The sequence below is a fragment of the Haemaphysalis longicornis genome, unplaced genomic scaffold (assembly GCF_048455015.1).
Source record: "Haemaphysalis longicornis isolate Haplotype H1 unplaced genomic scaffold, Haemaphysalis longicornis Haplotype H1 scaffold_14, whole genome shotgun sequence".
Lineage (NCBI taxonomy): Eukaryota > Metazoa > Arthropoda > Arachnida > Ixodida > Ixodidae > Haemaphysalis > Haemaphysalis longicornis.
Window position 1 is genome coordinate 54,719,566 of NW_027526245.1, and position 22,406 is coordinate 54,741,971.

General features: G+C 49.6%; 1 protein-coding gene and 1 pseudogene across 1 annotated transcript; both read right to left on the reverse strand.

The window, feature by feature from the left end:
* Positions 1-20,263: 20,263 nt before the first annotated feature.
* LOC144164910 (uncharacterized) lies at positions 20,264-20,894 on the reverse strand (annotated as a pseudogene).
* Positions 20,895-21,111: 217 nt separating this feature from the next.
* LOC144164911 (uncharacterized) lies at positions 21,112-22,136 on the reverse strand. Its single transcript, XM_077695143.1, has 2 exons — positions 21,677-22,136; positions 21,112-21,137 (listed from the first exon to the last, which is right to left on the reverse strand). The coding sequence occupies exons 1-2, from the start codon at positions 22,134-22,136 to the stop codon at positions 21,112-21,114; spliced, it is 486 nt and encodes a 161-aa protein (XP_077551269.1).
* Between the last annotated feature and the right edge of the window lie 270 nt (positions 22,137-22,406).

Sequence of the window (22,406 nt, forward strand, 5' to 3'; positions counted from 1 at the left end):
TCGTCAACGTCTAATTTCCTGCCGGTGGCTTGTTTCCTGTGCTCGACCAGCCGTGTAGCTATTCAGGGGCTTGCCCATCGTGCCACAACGTAAACGCTCCTAGAAGGCAAGCAAACATGAGAGACAACACGGCGTGCGCCATCTATCGACAACGCTTAGAAGCTTGCATGCGCGCGCCTTTTGAATACAAATGGGTCCATCTTGGAAGGACGTCCATCCGTCAGTGCTAGGGATTAGCACGGCGTCCCCTTCTCAAAGTGATTGCGCAACCCGCTTAGCACTTTTTCCTTTTCTTTAGTGTAAAGATCTGGAACAACAGTTCGGGAAAATGTGGTTCTTGACGGTACTTTGTACTCTGGTACGGCGGCATGCATTAACACCGAAAACCCTTGCTCTTCAAGGAGTGAGTATGAAAACAGCGCAGTTGCAGCAAATTGAGCAACCGTTTTTGTGAGCATCTTAGCCCGCTGGCTGTCATTACTTAACAGAGGCTTGAAGTGGGGGGGAGGGCTTGCAGAACTCACGTTTGACCTTTTGTTGTCTGCTGATTTCTTAGGGCTGTCAGCACACTCAGAAGTGCGGATCTTCTCGTACTCTTTAAATGGTCCCGGGTGAAGCCGCAAGGGATTCACAAGGGTTGTGGTGGTCTCCGTTGGTGTTTTCAAACACGTCTTACATGTGCGACACTTCACAGTCTGAACGGAATGATCGAAGAAGTTCCATATTGCACCGTGAGAACTTCGCGGAGGAGTCCCGTCTATGTTCCCAGTGTGCACAGATCAAATGTTGAAAGCACGAAATTTGATGAGAGCCAGAATACACTGCAAACGCGCGAAACGGGCGAAATGCGACGAGAGAAAGCCAAAAGCTTCCCGTGTTGCCAGACTAGCAACGTCGCCAGAATAGACGCCGCGACGGGTTCGACTCGGTGACAATGGCGACGACAGGCTCCAAAGGGCCAGGATGAACGAGGGGGTTTATTGGCCGAGTGGTACAGCGCATAATGAACGCCAAGACAGGTTTAAGAACTGCACTGTACCGACGCACGTCTCAAGGCCTCGCCCCAAGGGGCGGCCATGGCCAAGGTTGCATGTCGGCCACTCGCAAGGTAAGACAAACAGCGTCCCGGTTATCCGGCTCCAATCTCCTCAATCTCCCATCTCGCCTATCCGTGGGGCAAGAGAGCCAACAGAGCGGCCAAATGCGCATGCCAAAAGGTGCACGGGGAAAGGAGGCAGGTTGCTGGGCGTGGAGGAGCGGCAGCGGGGCGGTTGGTGCCCGTGGGTGCGTTGGCCCACGAGGTGCCGTCACGTGCGCGGGAAAGCACGCAAGTTTGAAGGCTACTCTCGCAGGAAGAGTAAAAGGGGATCAAACGGCTCCCCACATCCTCCCCTCCTCAAGACCGAGCTCGGTCTGAACGGACCGGGCAACTCAGCCGCCAAAAGGCAGGAACAGGCAAGGAGGGGAAAGGGGGTATGCATGCGTACTTTATTGGGGCTGCGAGGCTTGGGGCACCATAATGACGTCTTCAAGCTCCACAGCAGCGGAGGCGGGCATAGCGAAGACTCGTGCTACGATGGCTGCGGCGAAGGCCTCAATGGCGAGGGCGTGGACCTCTGCCTCCATCTGGACCAGCGGGAGCTCGGGAGTCAGCATTCTGACCGGGCGCGGCTGGGAACACAATTAAGTATGCCACTTGCCACACTCAAAACAGTCCATTTATTAAGCAATAAAGCTACTAAAGCTATTTGCCTACTTCGCAAAGAAAGCGGTGATTTTTTTTGGAACGTTCATTTTGGCGGCGTCAGCGAGCACAATATTCTCTACATGAGACATCGTTTCCACCAGTTTGAGTCCGTGTCCTTCAATCTCAAAAGCAATATCGGCTGAGAACATCGACTGCTGAAAGCGCTTCATTAAGGGGGGACGCGGCTTTCAACTTCACAAAAATGGCCAAAACATCGTTTTTTTGAAAGCCACATATTCGGCTTCTATGTTTCCTATTCTGTGCATCTGCAAAGTTTTTCCGCTGAAAAGCGTCACAAAGTGGCGAAAAAAACGGCAATTTTCGGAGCGCTGTATCTCCGCCGCGGTGTCACCGAGCGCGACCATTTCGATATCGTTAGATCGGCCGAGCGTTCGTCTTTCTGGTTCCGCTCGTCTCTTTTATTCATTCAAAAATAGCCGTTCATTCACAAATGCACGAACGGCAGAAAAGAAACGACGCACAAACGAAGCTAGAAATAGATGCTGAAGCGCTATTCGTCCTCCGGTCGGGGCGGGCTTAGACGACCCTCCTGATTGGGTGTCAAGGTGCATAAGCAAGATGGCGGTCGCCTGAACTGCGTAGCATGGGCGGTTTGAGTTTATTTTCGCTGCTTCGCTCGGCCAAGTTTGTGTTCAGTCTGTAATATTAAACACGGACGTTGTCGCGATGGGAAGGCCTGAGATCACGGGCCAGATTACGGGAAGTTGTGTGGCTCGAAAGGCGGAGGTCATCGAACGCTTCGTGGTGCGCATGACTCTACCGTCGCCGGACCGCGGAGGGTGACGCGGTGTGTGCGCTTGCGATAGCGGTTCGTGAAGTGAACTTTTAGTCGGATTTGCGATGTTTACACGCTTAGTTATTGCTGTGTTTTGACTGTGGGCTCGCTAGCCTTGGGAAAGAAACGGTCGACGCATCAAACGCTGCGGCGCGCACGGCATAGCCGATGCGCATTGGAGCATGACATGTCTGCGCAACCGGTTACTGTTGAACGCCAGTAGTTGTAATTAATGCCTGCGACGTTAGATTTAATCTTAAAAGAGACCTGACAAGCCATATCAGGGATAATCAAAGTACGATATGGCGCGTTAAGCGTGCGCTGCGATGCGCGCGAGCTATATCGCCTTTCTTGCGCAACATTTCCCGTGCACTTCTAATAATCATGCAAACAGGTTTGAAATAGGAATAAAAATATGTTCTCTGCGTTAAAAAAATTCCCTCGCACTTCCCCGAGGGGGAGAGTGTGTAAGTGCGAATGCACGGTTGTTGATTGCGTGATTACGGTGGATATCGTGATCTTGGAGTGGAGAGGAGGCACCCAACACCCGCAGTCACTGAGTGGAGAGAGGAGGAGGAGAGTAGCGCGCGCCCATCTCCCCCCGTTGCTAGGGAAGACGAGGAAGACGAGGAGCGCGCGCACCCGCAGCTGTTGCTATGCGGACGACGGCGGCGGACGATTCAGGCTCGCTTAAGAAGTGCATTCGCACTTAAAATTTACCCTACTGTCGCAGCATTTAACAGTGATTTTTTCAAGGAAATTATTGATACCAATGCATATAATCTATGGCGTAGGGCATACTGACTGTGCTGTGAGAAATATTAGATGCCTTGAACGTCAAAAGTAGTGAAAAAAAAAAAAAAACCCCTTCCATCAAAGTTGGAGTTATGCACAATATTATGCCAATCTTCAAAGTAGCTCATTTGCATCCTTGTGGTATGCAAACTTTTGGCAATGAACACCTGCACGTATGAGTACTAAGTTGCTGCACCAGGCAAAGTAATAAAGTCGAACCTCAATATAACAAAGTAGTACTTTCTGGAAAAAAATTCGTTCTATCGCGAACTTTGTTGCATCAATATTTTTGCCTTTCAGTGACACAAATGATGTAATCATGAAGATATTGATTTTACAAATCATTTTAGACAAAACTATTAACGAACCGACCGGCGAGCGTTGTATAGGGAAGTTATTTCGAAATCTTGACTGATGGTTCGAGGTAAAAGAGGCCGCGAAACGCGCACCATGGTAGAGTCCCGGAATGCCAGCCTTTCTGAAGCAGTTGACGACGATGTCCTTGTTCGTTGACTGCCATGATGCAGACAACATTTCAATGGCCATAAACACGTCAATCTTGGTGTCGCGTTCATGCTGCATGTTGAGCAGAATCCTTTGGATGATGCGCTTCTTGTACGCACACTTAACACTGTTGATCACACCTTGATCCAATGGCTGGATCAGCGAAGTGCAGTGTGCGGGAAAATATTCCAGCTCGACATTAGCTCTTTCGGGACCGCTCCATAGGCCTTCGATCACATATGATCGATGGTTTCGCGAGCCTGCAGAATACAAATTTTCGCTCGATGGAACACCTAGCGACATCTAGGAGATAGTTTGAAAACTGGAGTTTTCTCTTTTGTGAAGTTTTTTTTTTTATCGCCAGGCGGCAACGCGTCAGATATTTTATTCTGACGGGCAGTGGTTTCAAATGTAAACAAACATGGCGTCATACTCGCGCGAGCGCGATAACAAATCCGCCTCGTCTCGTCTCGCATATCTTCGCCTTCTACTGTGGATTTTAACGATAAGAGAGGCAGTGAAGAGTCGGAATGTGGCTTTAGAGATTGGATTTCAGCTCGAGTGAGGATTCGGGTGTCGATCAGCCTGGAACATCAAATCGCGCTCAAAGGTGGGTGTTGGTTTCGGTTTCAATTGGCTCTGGAGTAAATATGTGCGCTCGAAATATGCTCTGGCTGGTTTATATTTGTTCGCTAGGGTGTTAACTACCTATGGTGGTGATCTCCTGCCACCAGTGCAGAAACGGATGAAGTTTTCGCCGAGACGAGAGCCCGGCGTGTACCTGGGCGACGACGTAGCCATGGCCTTAGCCAAAAAGATCATACACGAAACAAAAAACCAGTTACACCTAGCCGCATCAAACTTTTGCGATGAAGAAACAAAGCATTGTGTTAAATTTTGTATATCCTGAAATAATTTTATTATGTTTTAATATTTTTATATTTACGCTTTTTTCTATCTTTTTCTGTAGTTTTCTTACGAAGTTCTTACTTTCAGATTTTTTCATGGTTCTATCGTCAGTGTTGAAGTAAAACTTGGTATTGTATGTCAAAGAGCATATAATTAGCTGCATTGTGGTATATGCTAAGGCAGGATGGTGCCTTTGCTTTATGTAATAAAAAATTTGTACCGCGACCTCCCTTTTTCATCACTTTTTCCGGCGGTCCCGAAAGAGTTAGAGAGCTGCATGTCAACATGGTGAGCCGAGCAGTTGTCTAAAAGCAGGCAGATTTTCCGGTTCTGCTGCACCATATCTTCGTCCAGCTCCTCAAGCCAGTCGCTGAATAAGGCTCGCGTCATCCAGGCCTTCGCGTTGCTCGGAAGCAACGCGGCCGTCCACTCATTCCTAGCACAAGCGGCTTCCATTTGTCGCTGCCATCCATGTTGGCGCACAACAACACGGTCAGCCATTGCTTGGATTGCTTTCTGCCGTGGCAGCATTCGTTCTTGAGGCCCAGGGTCCTCTTGGGCAGAAGACGATAGAACAAGGCCGTCTCGTCGGCTTAGTAGATGTTGCGGCGGTCATACGGGGCGAGAATGCCAGGAACGCGGTCATGAAGCCAGTCTGTGGCTCCAACTGCATTTGCCTCTGCGCATTCCCCGCTGATCACTTTGCCAACGATATTGTGCCGCGCTTCCACAGGGTTGTTCCTCGTAGTGCGCTCGATTTTTCTGCGCCAAAATTGCAAATTTGATTTTTTGGCCGGTTTACCCTACCATAGGGGACACGCGGGTTGAAAAAACGTGATTTTTTCGAGATATTCCGATTTTTTGTTTTTGCTTGCATTATCATTTTTGACTATCCTTCCTTCACGCGTAAAAAAAATGAAAACGAAATACGAATAAGAACTTGGGGAAAAATGTGTCGGAATGACTCGCGGTGACCCAAGAAATCGCGCAATCAAGCCGAATTTCGGCCGTGTTTGAGAATGTTTTTCGCACAGCAGTGTGGCCCGCCGCCATTTCAGTCACTTCAGAGAGGTAGATCAAGCCTTCTCTTGATTGAGCCGCTCGCCAGCTTCGTATCTCCGCATAAAAAAAAAAAATTCTTCCTGCTTGTTTTGCGAGCTCCTACTGGGTATTTAAATCACGTGACGCAAAATCGGAACCGCCATTGGCTCTTACCGCTTGTGAGTCGCCATCGCCTGCATCGTTCCGTTCGCTACTTTGCGCTATCTTTTCTATTTTTTTTATCGTGTGTTTTTAATCATGAACGGTGGGAAAAGCGTGACTTTTGTCGATAAGGCCATTCTTATGCGGCCCATAAAATTCAGTTTCAGCACTCGCACTACAGAGAAGCAAAAGAACCTACCAGCCCTGGTGGCTGTATTAGTCAGCTGCTGACCCTTTCGGAAATGAGACGGGAAAGTGGTACCCATTTTGGGCACTACCTGCTTGGGGGAAGCCTGTGACTCTATGGGATTCATGCATATGTGCAGCCATTCCATCTGGATAAAACATCCCCACCCGGTCATCTTCAGGAATGTTGATTTCCGCAGCACAGAACTCCGTGAACAATGCATTCACCGTTGACCTCCGACGCTCTGTCGCCCCGGTTCTTAGACTGGTCAGCACGGACCCCCACATGCCGAGAAGTTGTTCGCCCGATACTGAACAAGTGGGCGATCGTCCTGTCATCGGCATAACAACGCAGGTTGTAGAGACCACGGCCACGCGTTTTTCAATGGAGATTGGGTTCTTCATCGAGGTTGTTTGGGGCTCCTGGGTAGGTTGGCAGGACTCGATTAAGTACCTGAGTGTAACTGGCGTTGCCTGGAAAGCTTGTTTAAGGTGGTAGCCACACAAGTGTGGCAAGGTTTGTTTGAACCTCTGTTCATTCTTCTGACAAGACATTCTTCTGCCGGGACGACGATGATGATGATGAACATTTGTTAACTGATGCATTACAGAAAGGTAGCTTGGGGAGAGCCATCCCTATTTGGTAGCACCCGTTCACAAAACTAGGTGAAGTTCCTATTCGGGGGCTCCATTGGTCGTGACCGCTGTCTGAGCACACTGAACCAGACCCTGTTGAACTTGTAGGTCCAGACAGCCGAGCAGCCGAGTTGTTTGTTGTTTGAGGAAACAGATAACTAGATGGAACGTAATTGCTTTCTCCTTGAGTGGAAAATGGTGTATTTGGTTTTAAGGGATTGAGGTTGCTGAACCACGCCACTACACTTCAGAAATCGTGATTTATTTTAGGTTGAATTTCGCCGATTGTCGCGCCTGTGAATATAAGAGCCATATCATCAGCGTACATTAGTGCCTGTGACTGTTTCCAAACTGATGGAAAATCCTTTATGTGCAAACAGAATAGAATCGGGAGTGGCAGTATTTGTTGTACTTACAAAGCTTTGCCATGAATTCCTGTTGGCCACTTTTCTGATTTTCTGGGCGGCAGCACGGGCTGCTTTAAAGCTCAGGCAGTTCTCTAAGGTGGGGTACCGTCTAAATACACCCCAAGCCTTGTTCTGCTTTTTCCAGGATGTGCGACATGCATCGTTCCACCACGGCTTTGGTTGCTTGGGAATCCGTCCAGGTGTCTGGGGGATTGCAACTTTTGCAGCTGCAAGAAGTTCCTCGCAGATGTAGGTATTTGCCTCATCAATGGACATGCTGCTGTCAAATCGATCAAAGGAAACTAACTCCTTAAATCTTTCCCAATGTGCCCTCTCGAGCTTCCATCGGGGTGCACAGCTCTTGAGGGAAGGAAGGGTTTGCACTTCGCGCAGTAAGGCAGGAAAGTGGTCACTTCCGTACGGATCATTCACAGCACTCCACTCATCATCCATCTGGAGGTTCGGCGACCGAACAGAAAAACTTCCGTTGCATGCAGAAAAATGCGTCTTGTCTCCGTTTTTGAAAACCACTAAGCTGTTGGTATTAACCCACTGTTACCCGCCTTGGTGGCTCAGTGGCTAAGGCGTTGCGCTGCTGAGCACGAGGTCGCGGGTTCGATTCCCGGCCGCGGCGGCCGCTTTTCTGATGGAGGCGAAAAGCAAAAACGCCCGTGCGTACGAGATTTCGGCGCACGTTAAAGATCCCCAGGTGGTCAAAATTAATCTGGAGCCCTCCACTACGGCGCGCCTCATCGCCTGCGCTGCGTCGGCGCGTTACACCCTACAATCAATCAATCAAATCAATTAACCCACTGTTCAATGAGTTTTCCCCGGCTGTCTATTCTTTCACCTCCCAACAGGAAGTGATGAGCATTGAAGTCTCCCATAATAATTATTGGAGAAGGAAGTTGTTCAACGAGGTCATTAAGTTCCTGTAAGGACACAGGATCTGATGGTGGCAAGTACAGTGAAACAATAGTGACAAGCTTGTTAATATATTCTTCCGCTGCTACAGCCTCCAGCGTAGTGTTAAGTTGTATAGACTTGAGAATTGTGCCTGGCACCACAGCTAAAGCCACACCGCATGAGGCGTGAGTGCAGTTTTCTCTGTCTTTCCTAAGGAGGGTAAAATTGTGAAAGGTGTTATGTCTTTTCGTTAAATTTGTCTCCTGCAAAGCTATTATTTTGGGTTCATATTTGTGTATAATTGCGTGAATATCATCTACATTGTGCAATAACCCACGGCAGTTCCATTGGACTATTTGCACCATACCGGTGTCTTCTAGAGTTGTCGTTTTTTGGGTCAAGTAGGTGTGGACGAAGACATGCTCGCAGAGGCACTAGGGCACACCTCCATCTCCTCCCCTACCTCTCTTCCACTGCCTTCATTTCCATGAATACCATTAGAGGGACTAGGTGGTTTTCCCCGGCCCTTTGGCTTCTGTCGAGGGTCGGGGGGGGGGTCCCCAGGTCGTTGCCGCCCAGGGGCAGCACCTGCAGCAGTGCCACTTCCTGTGGGCGCCCTCCTCTGTGGCACGTCGACCGTCACTGAAGGAGAGGAGGTCGATGGTATCGCAGGGGCAGAGCCTGCACCGTCTTTTGGCGGCTTGGAAGCCACACCACTTTCTTTGGTGGCCGGGAGCTTGGCTGCCGGCTTGACTCGTTTAGGGGGCTGTGGATCTGTGCAGTTCCCCTGAGTGGACTGCGCCAGTGCCGGAAATTGATGCAGCCCCACCCCCTGACGGGCTACCTTAGTTTGGCCTCCGGGAAGAACACATTCTCTTTCACCTGGATCGCTAGCAGCTCTTTCTCCCGCCTGAATCGTGGGCACTTCCTGGAGTATGCAGGTTGTTCACCGCTGCAATTCACACATTTGACTTCTACATCACAGGCGTCATTTCCATGTTCGGTGCTAGCGCACAGTGCACAGGTCAGTTTTCCGCGGCATGACTGCTGCGTGTGCCCATACCTCTGGCAGCGGAACCAGCGCCTGGGGTTTGGTACGTACGGTCTGACGCGTAGATTCAGGTAGCCTAGGTGTACATTGTCGAGTAAAGTGGTGGATTTGAAGGTGAGAACCAAATGTTTCATAGCAGTTTCCTCATCTTTCCTGCGGATCTTTATTCTTCGCACAGCAATAACATTTGTCTGTTCTTCTTTGAACCCCTCCAGAATCTCGTCTTCAGATACATCCATCAGGTCTTCGTCCGACACCACTCGCAACCTAGTGTTTAAGGTGCGGTGGGCAGTTACGGGAACCTTGTGTGTTGCAAGCTCTTTCATTGACAGCAGGGCATCTGACTGAAATTTTGCTTGGGCTTCCACCAGGAGATCCCTGGTCAGCATCTTTTTAACGCTGTATCTCGGTCCAAGTAGATTGCTCAGCTCTCTGGCTACGGCAAACGGCGAAACATTCCTCAGGGGCTTCTGAACGTCGTCAGATTTCGTCACCAGAAATTTCGGGAAAGTCGTGTCGGTGGGTGAATGACTGCTCGTATTGCTCGAGCTTTGCAATGCATTTACTTTGGTGCGCCCTCGTTTAGGAGGGCGATCAGGGTCAAGATTTTTCTTCTTTTCCATGAAAAGTAAAGTGTTCGGCAGCGGTGCTGGTCGCCCACCACGGAGCCCAACAAAGGAACAAGACTTTATCACGCTAACCATACAGCGCTACTATAGCCCCATGACGTCTAAACAAGGCTGATTATAACCACAGGGTTAACCCTTGCCACCTGAGGGGGAAAGGAAGAAGCTCAGAAAAAGAATAGGTGACAGGACAGGGATGGAAAGGTGATAGAAAAGAAGAGGAGAGAGAGGAAGGATAGGAAAAGGCGGCTAGCTGATTTCCCCAGGGCGGGTCAGTCCTGGGGTGCCGTCTGCAAGAAGTGGTGGTCGAAGTTGCGTGTTGTTTCAGCTGAGGGGCCGTAAAGGTCCACAAACAACCTCAGCGTCAACTCAGCAACCAGGATTCTCTTTTCCTTGGACACCGGCTAGGCCACGCACAGCTGGGGCGTGGGCGGGTGGAGATGTATTGGGTGGAGATGTCTTTAAATGGTAATACTGGATAACTATCTGGCTTTAGGTCCCCTGGGATTATGCCCGGTTCCCGGTAGATGAGTGCGAGGGCGGCCAAGTTGGCAGCCTGTTTTCCTGGTAAGCCCTGGTGACCTGGAGTCCGAATCAGACACCGCAAGGTGGGGTCCTTGCCCAACAAGCTCTTCGCAGTATTGCCTCAGTGGTGGTGGTGATTCAACCCAGCTCGAAATTCCGGCACGCTCCTCTCGAATCGGATAGGATGGATTTAGATGAACCGTGGGAAACTGCGAGGGTGACCGCTGCTTTCCATGCCGCCTCCGAGGGCTATGACCCGCGTATTCAGACTGTGAAAGTTTAGATGTTCCTCCTGCCGAGGGATTTCGCCCGTGTGCTCCTCCTTGACTGCGGGAATCTCCAGGGGGGCAGGGGGGGGGGGGTTTGTAATGACGGTGCGGGCAAAGGAGCCTGTTGCCCCCCTCCAGTGCAGACATCTTAGTTATTAGTTTTGCATTTTGTGCCCGGAGCTCCGCTAGCCCTTGGTGAAGTTCGTTGAGTTCAAGGGGGGGGGGGAGGAAGGAAGGAAGGAGGCAGGAGGTCAGAGCGAGAGGCGACCCTGGCCCAGCTGCCTACCTGGTTTACCTTTGCTTGAAAAGCCGCGTCTGGAGGTGATGTGGCTCTGCCATCGCTTCCAAGAGCAGGGAAATCCCCGCTGCTGAGTGCAGGAGCGCTGTGGGCCCGTGCTGTCTTGAGCTGCTCCTGTGATGTTTTTTTCTGGCTGGCTGGTGCCCGCCTGGCTGTTCCCTGCTACGCTTATTATGACCGCCCGCCTGGTGGACGGTTTTTGTTTGATTTCGGGGGTACGTGCTGGATTCGCCTGAATTTTTCTGTGCAGGCTTGAGGTCCCGTGAGGTGATTCTCACCACAGATGAGGCAAGTGGGCTTGCAGCGATGTGGGGCCGTGCTGCCGTCCGCAGTGGTGCCCACTTCTTGGCCGCAGTGGGTGCAGCGCTTGTCGTTCGGGGTGGGGCAGAGGTCAGCCCGATGACCAATCGTCCTGCAGCGGAAGCAGGCCGGGATTGTCTTCTTGTATTCGCGCACCACGGTGATGACACTGTTGTAATGTACATACCGGGGCACCTTGCGGCCCATGAAGGTGGTGAGGGCCACTGCCAATTTTCCCAGTTTGTGGATGAAGAGTCCGCCGTCCGAAATATTGGGTGAGGCAGGCACAGGAGTTTTGGTTTTCAACTCCAGCATTGAGCGTTTAAGTAGTGTGAGGTTGTTAAATGCAAGCCCGAGCTCCTCGGCGAGAGTTTTGTTGTCCGGATCAGGCGATTCCAGGACTAGGGCTGCGGGTGTACTAGGTTTTACTAGTAATTTTAAAATGGCCGCCGTCTCGGTTTTGGCACGAGTTTCGGTTTCTGTTTGATTCCCGCGTGTGGGTGCTATATGGAGTCGACATACTAAGCATCTGTTTCATGTACCAGCTCATGATGCCATTGTTCATGTCACAAAATGTACAATTTAACTGAAGATTTAAAATTTTGCCTTAAATTGCCTTGTTTCTCAGTGAATAAAGCATCGTTTCCTTTTGGGAAAGCGCTTGGGGCACTATGAAACACGTAATTGCTCGAATAAAACGAACTTTCGTTTTGTCTTCATGGCTCCTTTAAGCTTCTCTTATGGCGGCCAATGATAGCCCTGGCCTTCGTGCACAGTTGGGAAAATGCAGGTACATCCCTCTTGACATCGCTCACACACTACTGCAGCGTGTGCTCGAAACATTTTATGCCTATCCAAGGAGACTGAGCAATTGCTGCAGTGAAATTTCTCCCATTATCTGTAACAATCTACACTGGCACAGCACCTGGATCGGGAAGTGCCCACTCCTCCATGATGCTTTTCAGAAAGAGCACCAGGTTTCTGGCTGTGTGAGTGTCCGCCATCTCTATACATGCCAGTGTTTGCACATGCAGTTGAAATGAGCTGTCCATGACGTGGAATGTTACCGACAGGTAGCTTTCATTAGCACGCGATGTCCAACCGTTCGTCGTTATTGAAGTCGCCTTTACTCCACTGTCAATCACCGCCTTGAGGCTGCTCAAGTTTTGCTTCTTCGAACCGTAGAGCTCTGGAATGATTGCTCTGGAAAACGTTCGCGACGGCTCAACGTACTCGGGCATAGCAGTGTTCATAACAGCCACAAAGCCTGGCTACTCAACAATACTGTAGGAACGCATCCCGCGCAGTATAAATCCGGCAATAGCCTATGTCATTTGCTGTGCTTTTGGCGCCGTATGTTTCAGCTTGGGCTGGAAACAGTCAGCTACAGCCTACTGATGGCGGTTGCACGTTAGGCTTAGCAGCAGGAGTAGGCTTGTGTGATGGTATTGGTGGCTAGGACTCGGGATTAACGTCGCACAAACGACACAGGCACTTGAGAAACTATGACACATAAGACGAAGACGGACATTTATCGAGACGAGACGAGCTAACGATATCACAGTACGCTACCGCTACAAATAGGCTGCAACACTAAAGTCAATCCTACAGACACCAAGCTCTGTATGCGCGTAAAGGAATCAACAGTTCACAGTTACGCTTGAAGGGACACCCGTGATCGATAAAACGTCTCACTTGTTAGGGCGCACTCAATGATAAGGTGTTGGCCAGTCCCAGTTCTCGGAGGCGGTCGGTAGGTTGGTACGGGGGAACACGACGTCACAGTCGATTCCGGCGATTCAATGCGCGGTCGACACAGGTAAGGCACGGATGGCACTGCAGCCTTGCTGGTTTCCCGGGCGTCCTGACGACGGCCTCGGTGGAGCACGGCTACCGCGTCTTGTGGGTAGCCCTGAGAACCGTGTTCTCCCGAATCATCCACTGTTACCCAGACACGCTCTCTTCTTCTTCTCCGCCGTCACATTATTGCCTAAGCTATTATGCAAGTTCTCTTTGGGCGACACCTAGCCGGAACATACCCCCACAAAGTGATTGTCCACGTTTTTTAATGGTTTAACTTCGTCGTCGTCGAGGCTGTCTCCGATGCGCGCACCACCACTGTCCTCTACCTCATCACACTTGGCACTTTTCCGTGCACAACGCTCCTTTTCATACGCCACTAAGGCATCCGAATGCCTCTTCAAACACGTCGCCAAAGTTGTCGTAGTCTCCGTTGGCATCTTCAAAACAGCGTTGCATTCGAGACACCGAGCTTCCTGGCCTGGCGGGACCTTCACAAAAAAGTTCCATATTGGGTTGGCACCCATTGGCCGTGTCACTTGGAACAATTGAGGCACACTGAAGTCAAGCGCGGAGTGCGATCAACGTCTGGTCACTGCATGCATGCCACAAAGTTGTTTAGTTACGGTTCATTGCTCGAAACGGTGAAAGGGGAGCTCTTAAGATGGCTAGAACGCCCTGAATGTGGCTTAGCTTGTCTTGGCTCCACATGTAGTCAAGATGTAGGCCTGATGTCAATGGCACTGCGGCTTGCGTAACAAAACCAAAACTCCTGAGAGTACTTTAACGCAGTTTTGATTTTTGTTCACCCTGAATACTCCAAAATATCCGAAAGTTTACACTCGTGTCGAAGTGAATTCGAATACTGTGATATTCGTTCGATTATTCGAAGCGTCGAATATTCGCACAAGCCTACGTTCAATATATTCGCTGTCGCTGGTGTTTTTGTTCGATATAAGCATAGTTTTTGCTCTATATTCTCATTGTAATTGTACTGTGTCCAGAAATAGTTCGATATAAAGGATAATCCGATTTGAACAGGTTCAGTATAGTCAGGTTTGACTGTGCCTAATTAAAAATAAGTACAAAAGGAGGCACTAATACCAGCACCACACAATAATACGAAAATGATTAAACTATAAGAGAAAAATCAAGCACACCAAGAATTACTGGTGCAAGTTCTCTTTGGTAGACCAGAACGGATATGTAGGATTGACACTGGACGATTGCACTTTTCCATTTCTTTGGATGTAATGTGGGCTTAAGCGATGCGCTAGGCCTGCCTCCAAAAGTAATTGGCAAGGGTGTCCTGGACTTGGTGCCCCCTGTCACTGGACGCCTGTGTGGTACAAGCGGGCTTTGCGTGCAGAGCACTTGCCTCATTTTCCCGCAGTCGCTCCAAACTGTCCTTCGGGGACTCCCACATGTGCAGAATGCGCGCAGCTTTGATATCCTGTTTGGCATTCAAAACGCTTCTCAAATGAAACAAAACCGTGCCTTGAGTCGCCCGAACGCGTTCTCTACAATACGCCTAGTATTTGACAAATTGTAGCTGTATGGGACCTCTTTTGAGTTGCTGGCAGTGTGTGCGTACGGCTGCCCAATGGGAATGCTTGGTCGCACAAAATAATGACTGGCACCTCAGTGCCGCTCATGAGAGCAACTGGGGAACTGAAGTCCTCGCTCTACATGGTTGTACACCGTTTTGAAGCGCCGTAAACACTAGCATCATGACATCCACCTGGCCGGCTAATGTTCACATACTGGAACTGGTTGCGGTGGTCGACCGGGGCAGGTATGATCGCTATACCTGCTAGGGAAAACACTTGCAAGTTCTGATCCTTTAAATCAGTAAACATCTTTGACAATCAGTTCACCAAACCGAAAATAGTTACTTATTTACTTTAGATTGGCAGTACAGACCAATTCGGGGTTACACAGAATGGTTTAATTAAATGAAATGGAATTTAGAAACATGCAGTCATTTAGCGTCGCTGCAAGTAAGGCCATTTTTATGAGGCGCACCAAAATAAGTTTCAGCAATTGAACTACAGAAAAACTGAAGAACCTACCAGCCCTGGTAGTTGTAGTAGTCAGCTGCTGACTCTTTCGGAAGTGAGACGGGAAAGTGGTACCCATTTAAGCCACTACCTGCTTAGGCGAAGCCTGTGACTGCATGGGATTCGCGCATGTGTGCGGCCATTCCATCTGCAGGAACCATCCCCACCCAGTCGTCTTGAAGAATGTTGATTACAGAACTCCCTGAACAGCACATTCACAGCTGATCGCCCGATACTGAACAGGTTGACGATCGTCCTGTCCTCGGCATAACAACACAGGTTGTAGAGGCCATGGCCCCGCGTTTTCAATGGAGATTGGGTCCTTCATCACAGTTGTTTGGGCCTCCAGGGTAGGTCGACAGGACTCAACCAAGTACCTGAATGTAACGGGCGTTACCCGGAAAGCTTGTTTAAAGTGGTAGCCACGCAGGTGTCGCAAGGTTCGTTCGAACCACCGTTCATTCCTTTAAAAAGTCATTCTTGCATGAAACAAACTTTCAGCCACCACTGCTGTGGGTACGATGATGATGAACATTTATTAACTGATATGTTATAGAAAGGTAGCTTAGAGAGATTATTGGGTAGCACACCTTTCACAAAAGTAGGCGAAATCGCAATTGGGGGACCCTGTTAGTCGTGACCGCTGTTCAAGCATGCTGAACCAGGGCCTGTTGAGCCAGTAGGTCCAGGCAGCCGAGCAGCCGAGTTTGTTTGTTGTTTAAGGAAATAGGTAACCAGTTGGAACCTAATTGCTTTCTCCTTGAGTGGAAAATGATGTATTTGGTTTTATCAAGATTAAGGGAGAGGTAACTGTTGCTGAGCCACGCCACTACACTTCCGAAATCGGGATTTATCTTAGGCTGAATTTCGTCGATTGTCGCACCTGTGAATATAAGAGCCGTGTCATCAGCAAACATTAATGCCTGTGAATGTTTCCAAACTGATGGAAAATCGTTTATGTGCAAAGAGAATAGAATCGGGCCCAAGACTGAGCCCTGGGGTATACCGGTTAACACTGTTGGTGGGTCAGATATGAAGTCCCCAATTGTTACGTGCTGACTTCGATCTGTTAAATAACTGGTTGACAATTCACGCATCTTACCCATAAAACCATAGTTGCCCCTGTATTGGGCGGAGATGTCTTTAAATGATAATACTGGATAACTGTCTGGCTTTAGGTCCCCTAGGAAATTGCCGGGTTCCTGGTAGATGAGTGTGTGGACGTCCGAGTTGGCAGCCTCGTTCCCTGGTAAGCCCTGATGACCTGGAGTCCAAACGAGATATCGCAAGGTGGGGTCCTTGTCCCGACAAGCTCTTCGCAGTATTGCTTGAGCGGTGATAGTGATCCAACCCAGCTCGAAATTCCGAAACGCTGCTCTCGAATCCAAAAGGATGGATTTAGACGAACCGTGGGAAACTGCGAGGGTGACCGCTGCTTTCCATGCCGCCTTTGAGGGCTATGACCCATGTTTTCAGACAGTCAAGGTTTAGATATTCCTCCAGCTGAGGGATTTCGCGCATGTGCTCCACCTCGACTGCAGGAATCTCCTTCAGGGATGGTAATCTTATTTCCAGTGCAGATATCTTATTAGTTTTGCGTTTTTTGCTCAAAGTGCCACTAGCTCTTGGCAAAGTTCGTTGAGCTCAGGGGAGGGAGGAGGGCAAAGAAAGCGAGAGGCTACCCCAGCCCAGCTGCCTACCGTGTTTATCTCTGCTTGGGAAGCCGTATCTGGAGATGACGTGGCTCAGCCACTGCTTCCAAGAGCAGGGAAATCACCGCTGCTGAGTGCAGGACCGTTGTGGTCCCGTGCTATCTTGAGCTGCTGCTGTGATGTTTTTTTTCTGGCTGGCTGGTACCCGCCTGCCTGTTCCCCGGCTCACTCCGGGTCACTTATTATCACCGCCGGCCAGGGGGACGGTTTTTGGTTGATTTCGGGGGTGCGTGCTGGATTTGCCTGAATTTTCCTATGCAGGCTTGAGATCCCGTGAGGGGATTCTCACTGCAGATGAGGCAGGTGGGCTTGCATTGATGTTGGGCCATACCACCTGGCCACTGGTGATTTTCTCAGTTTGCAGATAAAGAGTCCGCCGTCCGAAATATCAGGTGAGGCAGGCACAGGAGTTTTGGTTTGGGACGTGCTAAAGCCTCGGTCCACACCATGGTGGTGACGAAGTTGTTTGCACAAATGCGATCTTCAATATCCTTTGATATTGACATGGACGACTCCTTTTCCACTTGAAATGCCTGCACTTCGCACAGGCACTAAGCTCAGACTAACATGTATGCAACTAACGCGTTTCCATTCACACTCGTCGTCATTGACACTGTCAAGTTCCACCATCTTTGTATGCTCGGCTTTGGATATGCTATGTACGGTACTAGTTTTAGCTTGTTGTGCAGTTGAGGTAATAGTAAAACTGCTGCTTTTTTGCTTGATACGCAATTAAGGGTTAAAACTGCTTTTGAAGTAATACAAAAACAACTGTTCGACCTCGATTTCTTTGGCCACCTTGTAGGAATGCATGGTCGAACAGACCCAGTCACGAGAAAAACTAGTAATGGCGCATAGAGCAACGTTTCTAGACCACTTTAATTTCGCAGCTTCCCATACGCGCCCTGTCTTCGGCGCGGCTGGAACAGTCGTCAGGGGAACTAACGGCGATGCAGTTGAGTCTTGCTCAGCAGCTGGCGTGTCGTCTGTTAGGATAGAAAGGCGGCGACGTACCCCAGTGTGTGTGTCGTGCATCTGCTAGCTCCCACCCTTCCCAGGTTACACAACTTAAGACGAACCTTCAAATCTAACAAATGAGTGGTCATGTGAAAGTGTGAGTGCAAACGGGCGAACGACGGAGAAGAATGCTAAAGACGGCGCTGACTTGCAACTATCTCGTTTGCTCTCGTTGCTTTAGCTTGTGTAGTGGGGATTTTCCCATGATTAAAATGACTGCTTGACGGGCACTTACCAACCAAACGTAAATAACTTCAAATATTTGCGAATGCATGCGTCTAATGTGTGTTGCGGGGTGATTACTCACGGCGCTTTATTTTTTTCACGTGGTTGAACAGGTTTTGTGACGAGATAAGGCTCGGGTTTGGGCATTCAATATGTGCAAACCTGAGTGTGATTATGTTGTGTATAAAGTCGTACGCGCTTTCATCTCCCACTCGTTTATATTACTTTCTTTTCAATGCATTAAGTGGCGGGCTGGATGGGCACTTGCATATGGGTTTTACTTTTCCACCCAGCATTGCACGCCAGTCAGTGCAACATTGTTGCATGTATTTGGAGCTGAAAACATGGTATTTCAGCGCTGGCACTCAAGAATCATGTTAAAGCTTACAAGTGTCCAGCAGCTATGCTTCTTATCAGTTGAATAAAAAAAACTCAGATTCCCGGCAGGAATATTCTTTACTGAGTGAGCATGCCATTCTTGGAGAGCAGTAGTCTAACAAAGATGGCTTAAAGCAGCTTCGCCTTTTTCCTTGCTTGCTGTACTGGCTGAGTGACCAACATTTCACCGTTTTCCTTCCTTGAATGGAAGTTGATTCACATGATAACATAAAACTTGATGACCGTGATGCTAACTTCCTGACAGTGCTCATCACATCCCAATGCAGGCAGAGAAGCCTTTTCCATCTTGTCTATCACTTCCCAAAACAGGTCATCAGACACAGGAGACTTGTTCAGTTTTTGGGAAACAGTTTTCTCCATCCTTTTGACTACTGTGTACAGCTTCAACGACGGTTCTCAAAGACACCCTGGCTTGTATGACCCAAGTTCAGTTTCTCGGGGAAGCTGTCAGTATACTCTGGCTATCCTCACAATAGATATTTTTCGTCACCTTCTTCTGGACATAACCAACAAGGTAATACACTACCATACCATGAATTCCTGCTTTCTAGTAACCATGGTCACCCAGACCATCGCTTTCAGACTGGTTGCTGTTCGCAGTAGCTGCTTATGCTGCTTGTTGGAACCATTCACGACACATATTCCGTTTTCACCTATGGTTGCTGTTTGAGTAACTTGTAGCTACTCTGCCACGAGCTCCCACATGTAGAAAACGCCACACGTTCTTCCACTGGTTTCATGGTCAGTCAACTCGAGCCTCCAGTTTTTCATGGCAAATTTAACGAGTAGGGAGGCGTCGTCTTTCCAGCACTGTCTCCGCACGTATCACTCACGGAAGCTTCAACGTAGCTGCAAGTTTCGTTGAGCACAGCTGCTGAAGCACGGCGAGGTTTTCTGGGCGACTTCCGCCTGCGCGTCAACCTTGGTTTGGAGATTCGCTCGGGAATCTTCGATAGGAATCAGCTTGAATGTAAACGAACACAAAGGGAGAGGAAGAAACATGACGCTCCGATGATCCCTCTTCCTTTCTGTTCATTTACATTCAAGCTGATTCCCACCGTAGATTATGCACCAGCTAGGACAGACCAGAGCCATACGCTCGGGAAGGCCAGGAAGGCCTCGGCGTTTTCTTTGGGTGTTTGTCCTAACTCTGCAATATTCTGTTTGCCTGGGGGGGGGAAAGCCACTAGGAACTTGTCGTTGCACCATACTTCTGGTCTGGGCTCCATGGCATCGCATACCTGCTCCAGTGTGGCTTGAGGCGTTGTATGGAACTGCATGTTGTTGTTCCACTGTAGGTTGTATCTTGTTGTTCCACTGTGTTGTATGTTTTTGTTCCACAATTGTTCCACTTGTTGTTCAACCGGTATGTTGTTGGTCCACAACAACAACAAAGCGTGCAGCCATGCTAAGGGCTTCTTGCCTCACTTTGTGTGGCGTACGCTTCTGGCTTTGTCTGGCTTTGACCAAAAAGTATGGAGCGTAAGGGTGAGACAACGTACACAGTTTGTCGGACCGTGCATTGTTTCCACTGGATATTGGCAACAAACTTTCCGAGAACATGGAGTGGCTCATTCGCGGGTCCTGTTAAGGTTATGTCGCACTTGTCTAACCTGCTAGGCAATCCAGAAAACGTTGAGGGTACCACGGAAACTTCTGCACCCGAGTCTAGTTTAGAGCACATCAGAGTGCCGTTTATGACAACCTAAGCATACCAAGAATTAGAGTGCTCCCCGTGCACCGCGCCAACAAAATATGCTCCCTTGTCCATATGGAGAGAAGAAAGTTGCACCTTCTTTCGGTCGCCTGCAGCCTTTTTCCGACATACCACTGCAAAATGTCCGGAACAACCACAGCAGTTGCATTTCACAGCTTTTGCCGGGCATGAGGTCCTAAGGTGCGCGCCTTGACCGCAATTGGGGCATAGACCGGGGGTGCGTGGTCAGTAGGACTGTTCTCTGGTGTGCTGACCTTGTATGCCAGGTGCACTGTTCCTTGACGAGCTGCCGGGGCGCTGTCCTGAAGAGTTCTTCCGGGGCTGCCCTTGGTTGCTGACCGCGTCCAGGTTGCTGGCTGCCGCTGCCGAAGGTTCATCGCTGGTTTCTCGCAGTTGATGCTTCTGTCATTGGACGGTCTCCTTCAAGCGAACTTTTGCCCAAGCACTTTCGAGTGTCAAATTTGCATCTATTTGTAGCGACTCGGAGAGCTTCGCATCACAGGCCGACGACAAACCTGGCGCGAATCATGCGTTCCTTTTCCTGGTAGTCGCACCGGTCCGCCGGCATGTGCTACGCAGTGATGAATTGGTCGACTGATTCGCCAGGTTGTTGAATGCGTCGGTGAAAACATGCGCTCTCATAAACTAGGTTCCGTGCGGACACGAAGTGGTTGTCGAACTTCTTTTTGACGACTTCATACTGCTTCTGTTGCTCTTCAGATAAAGCGAAAGTTGAGAAGATTTCTCTGGCTTGCCTTCCCATCGTATAAAGCAGAGTCGGGACTTGTGCTTCTTCACTTCGCTCGTTTAAGCCCAAGGCAAAGCGCTGGTCATCGAAGAGCTGAATCCAAGAAGGCCATTCGGATGTCCGGTTGAAGTCAAACGTTGGCGGAGGTGGAACAGCAAACATGCCGGGGAATGGCTTGACTCTGTTGTCTTCTGACATGGCAGTGCTTGAAGATTGGTGCAACACCCCTTGAATATCAAAAGACGCCATCTTCTGACACCATGTCATGTTGCGGCCTAGAAGTAGGCCGAGTGCAGCTGGGCTGCCGCAAGAACCGGGAAAGGGACAGAGCTGCCGACAATGAAGGCGAGATAATGACAACCTTTATTCCATGCCACCAGCATACATATATAACAAACACACATGGGACCACAGTGACGTCACGTACAAACTGCACGTGGTGCGTCGGGGCGAAAGCAGCAGATAACACAGGCGGCATAGGTGCTATCACCACAGAACGCCATTGTTGGAAAATTATTGCTTTGCAAATTTCAATCGAATTTACAGAAGTGCTGCGTACTGTAGTACATACTTTAATGGGTAAATATGTACCCACCTCATTACCATTTCTCTATCATGATCTTTCCTTGAGCTTTTCCACCTCAAAAGGTATTAAGCTCAGCATGCGTGGCAGCTGGAACATCTGGCCCAACGAAATGTGCACATTATCGCCGATATGGCATCGGCCCGAAACAGGGAGATGGTTTACATGGAATTATTAATCAGCACTTCACAAGTGACCTACGTATGGCTCTGTATTTGCGGCAGACAGTTTGCAGTTATTAGGTCACCAGTCCTTACCTTCGCACTTGGACGTCGCGTTCTTGAAGAAGAAGCTTTCCCGCAACACACGGGCGTCGTGTGCACTCTCCGGAAACCCGGCGAACACATCGGTGAACAACATATTCACATCACAGATGCCCTGCAGGATGATCGAGTGGAACTTCTTTCTGTTATAATAGCTTTCCTCCGACTCAGATGGTGTGGAAATGCGGATGTGGCATCCATCGGCGGCCCCAATGACGTCCGGCAGAGCACCACGACGACCGAGTGACAAAAACGCCCGCTTCATTCTTCCGCGCTCGTCAGCGTCCGGCCACCGCATCTCTCGGGTGCTGATGGAATAGAAGAATGCCAACACCCGGTTGATGGGGAGGTGCATGCTAGATTCGGCGACGTCGAACTTGTCCGCAATCCGGTACACCGCACTCTGCGTACTGATGTACGTGAGGGCGATGAGCAGTGTCTTCTCGGAGCTCATTTTTCTTCGTCCACGGTGCCCAGCAGGTTAGAATTCAGAACTCTCAAATTCAGCACCAAGCTGAGCGACTGTGGACCGTGAGAGCCTGAACATTTTGCGAAATTCAAACTCCAAGTACGTGGAGACGACCCGCTCAACATACAGGGGCACTCGGTGGTGCTCCCCCCTCACCAGCTTTAGGGTGTCTGGATGCGCGCACCCGCCTCCCCGTTCAGGGTGGAGACAACCGCGTCGTCTGCTACGGCGGCCGCCGTGCTCATGCCCACTCCG

Bases quoted from the DNA above. Each gene is read 5' to 3' on its own strand.
- LOC144164911 (XM_077695143.1), bottom strand. From the start codon at position 22,136: ATGAGCTCCGAGAAGACACTGCTCATCGCCCTCACGTACATCAGTACG. The intron at 21,138-21,676 runs GTAAGGACTGGT...TTCTTGCGGCAG, and splicing joins CGCGACGTCCAAGTGCGAAG to CCCAGCTGCACTCGGCCTAC.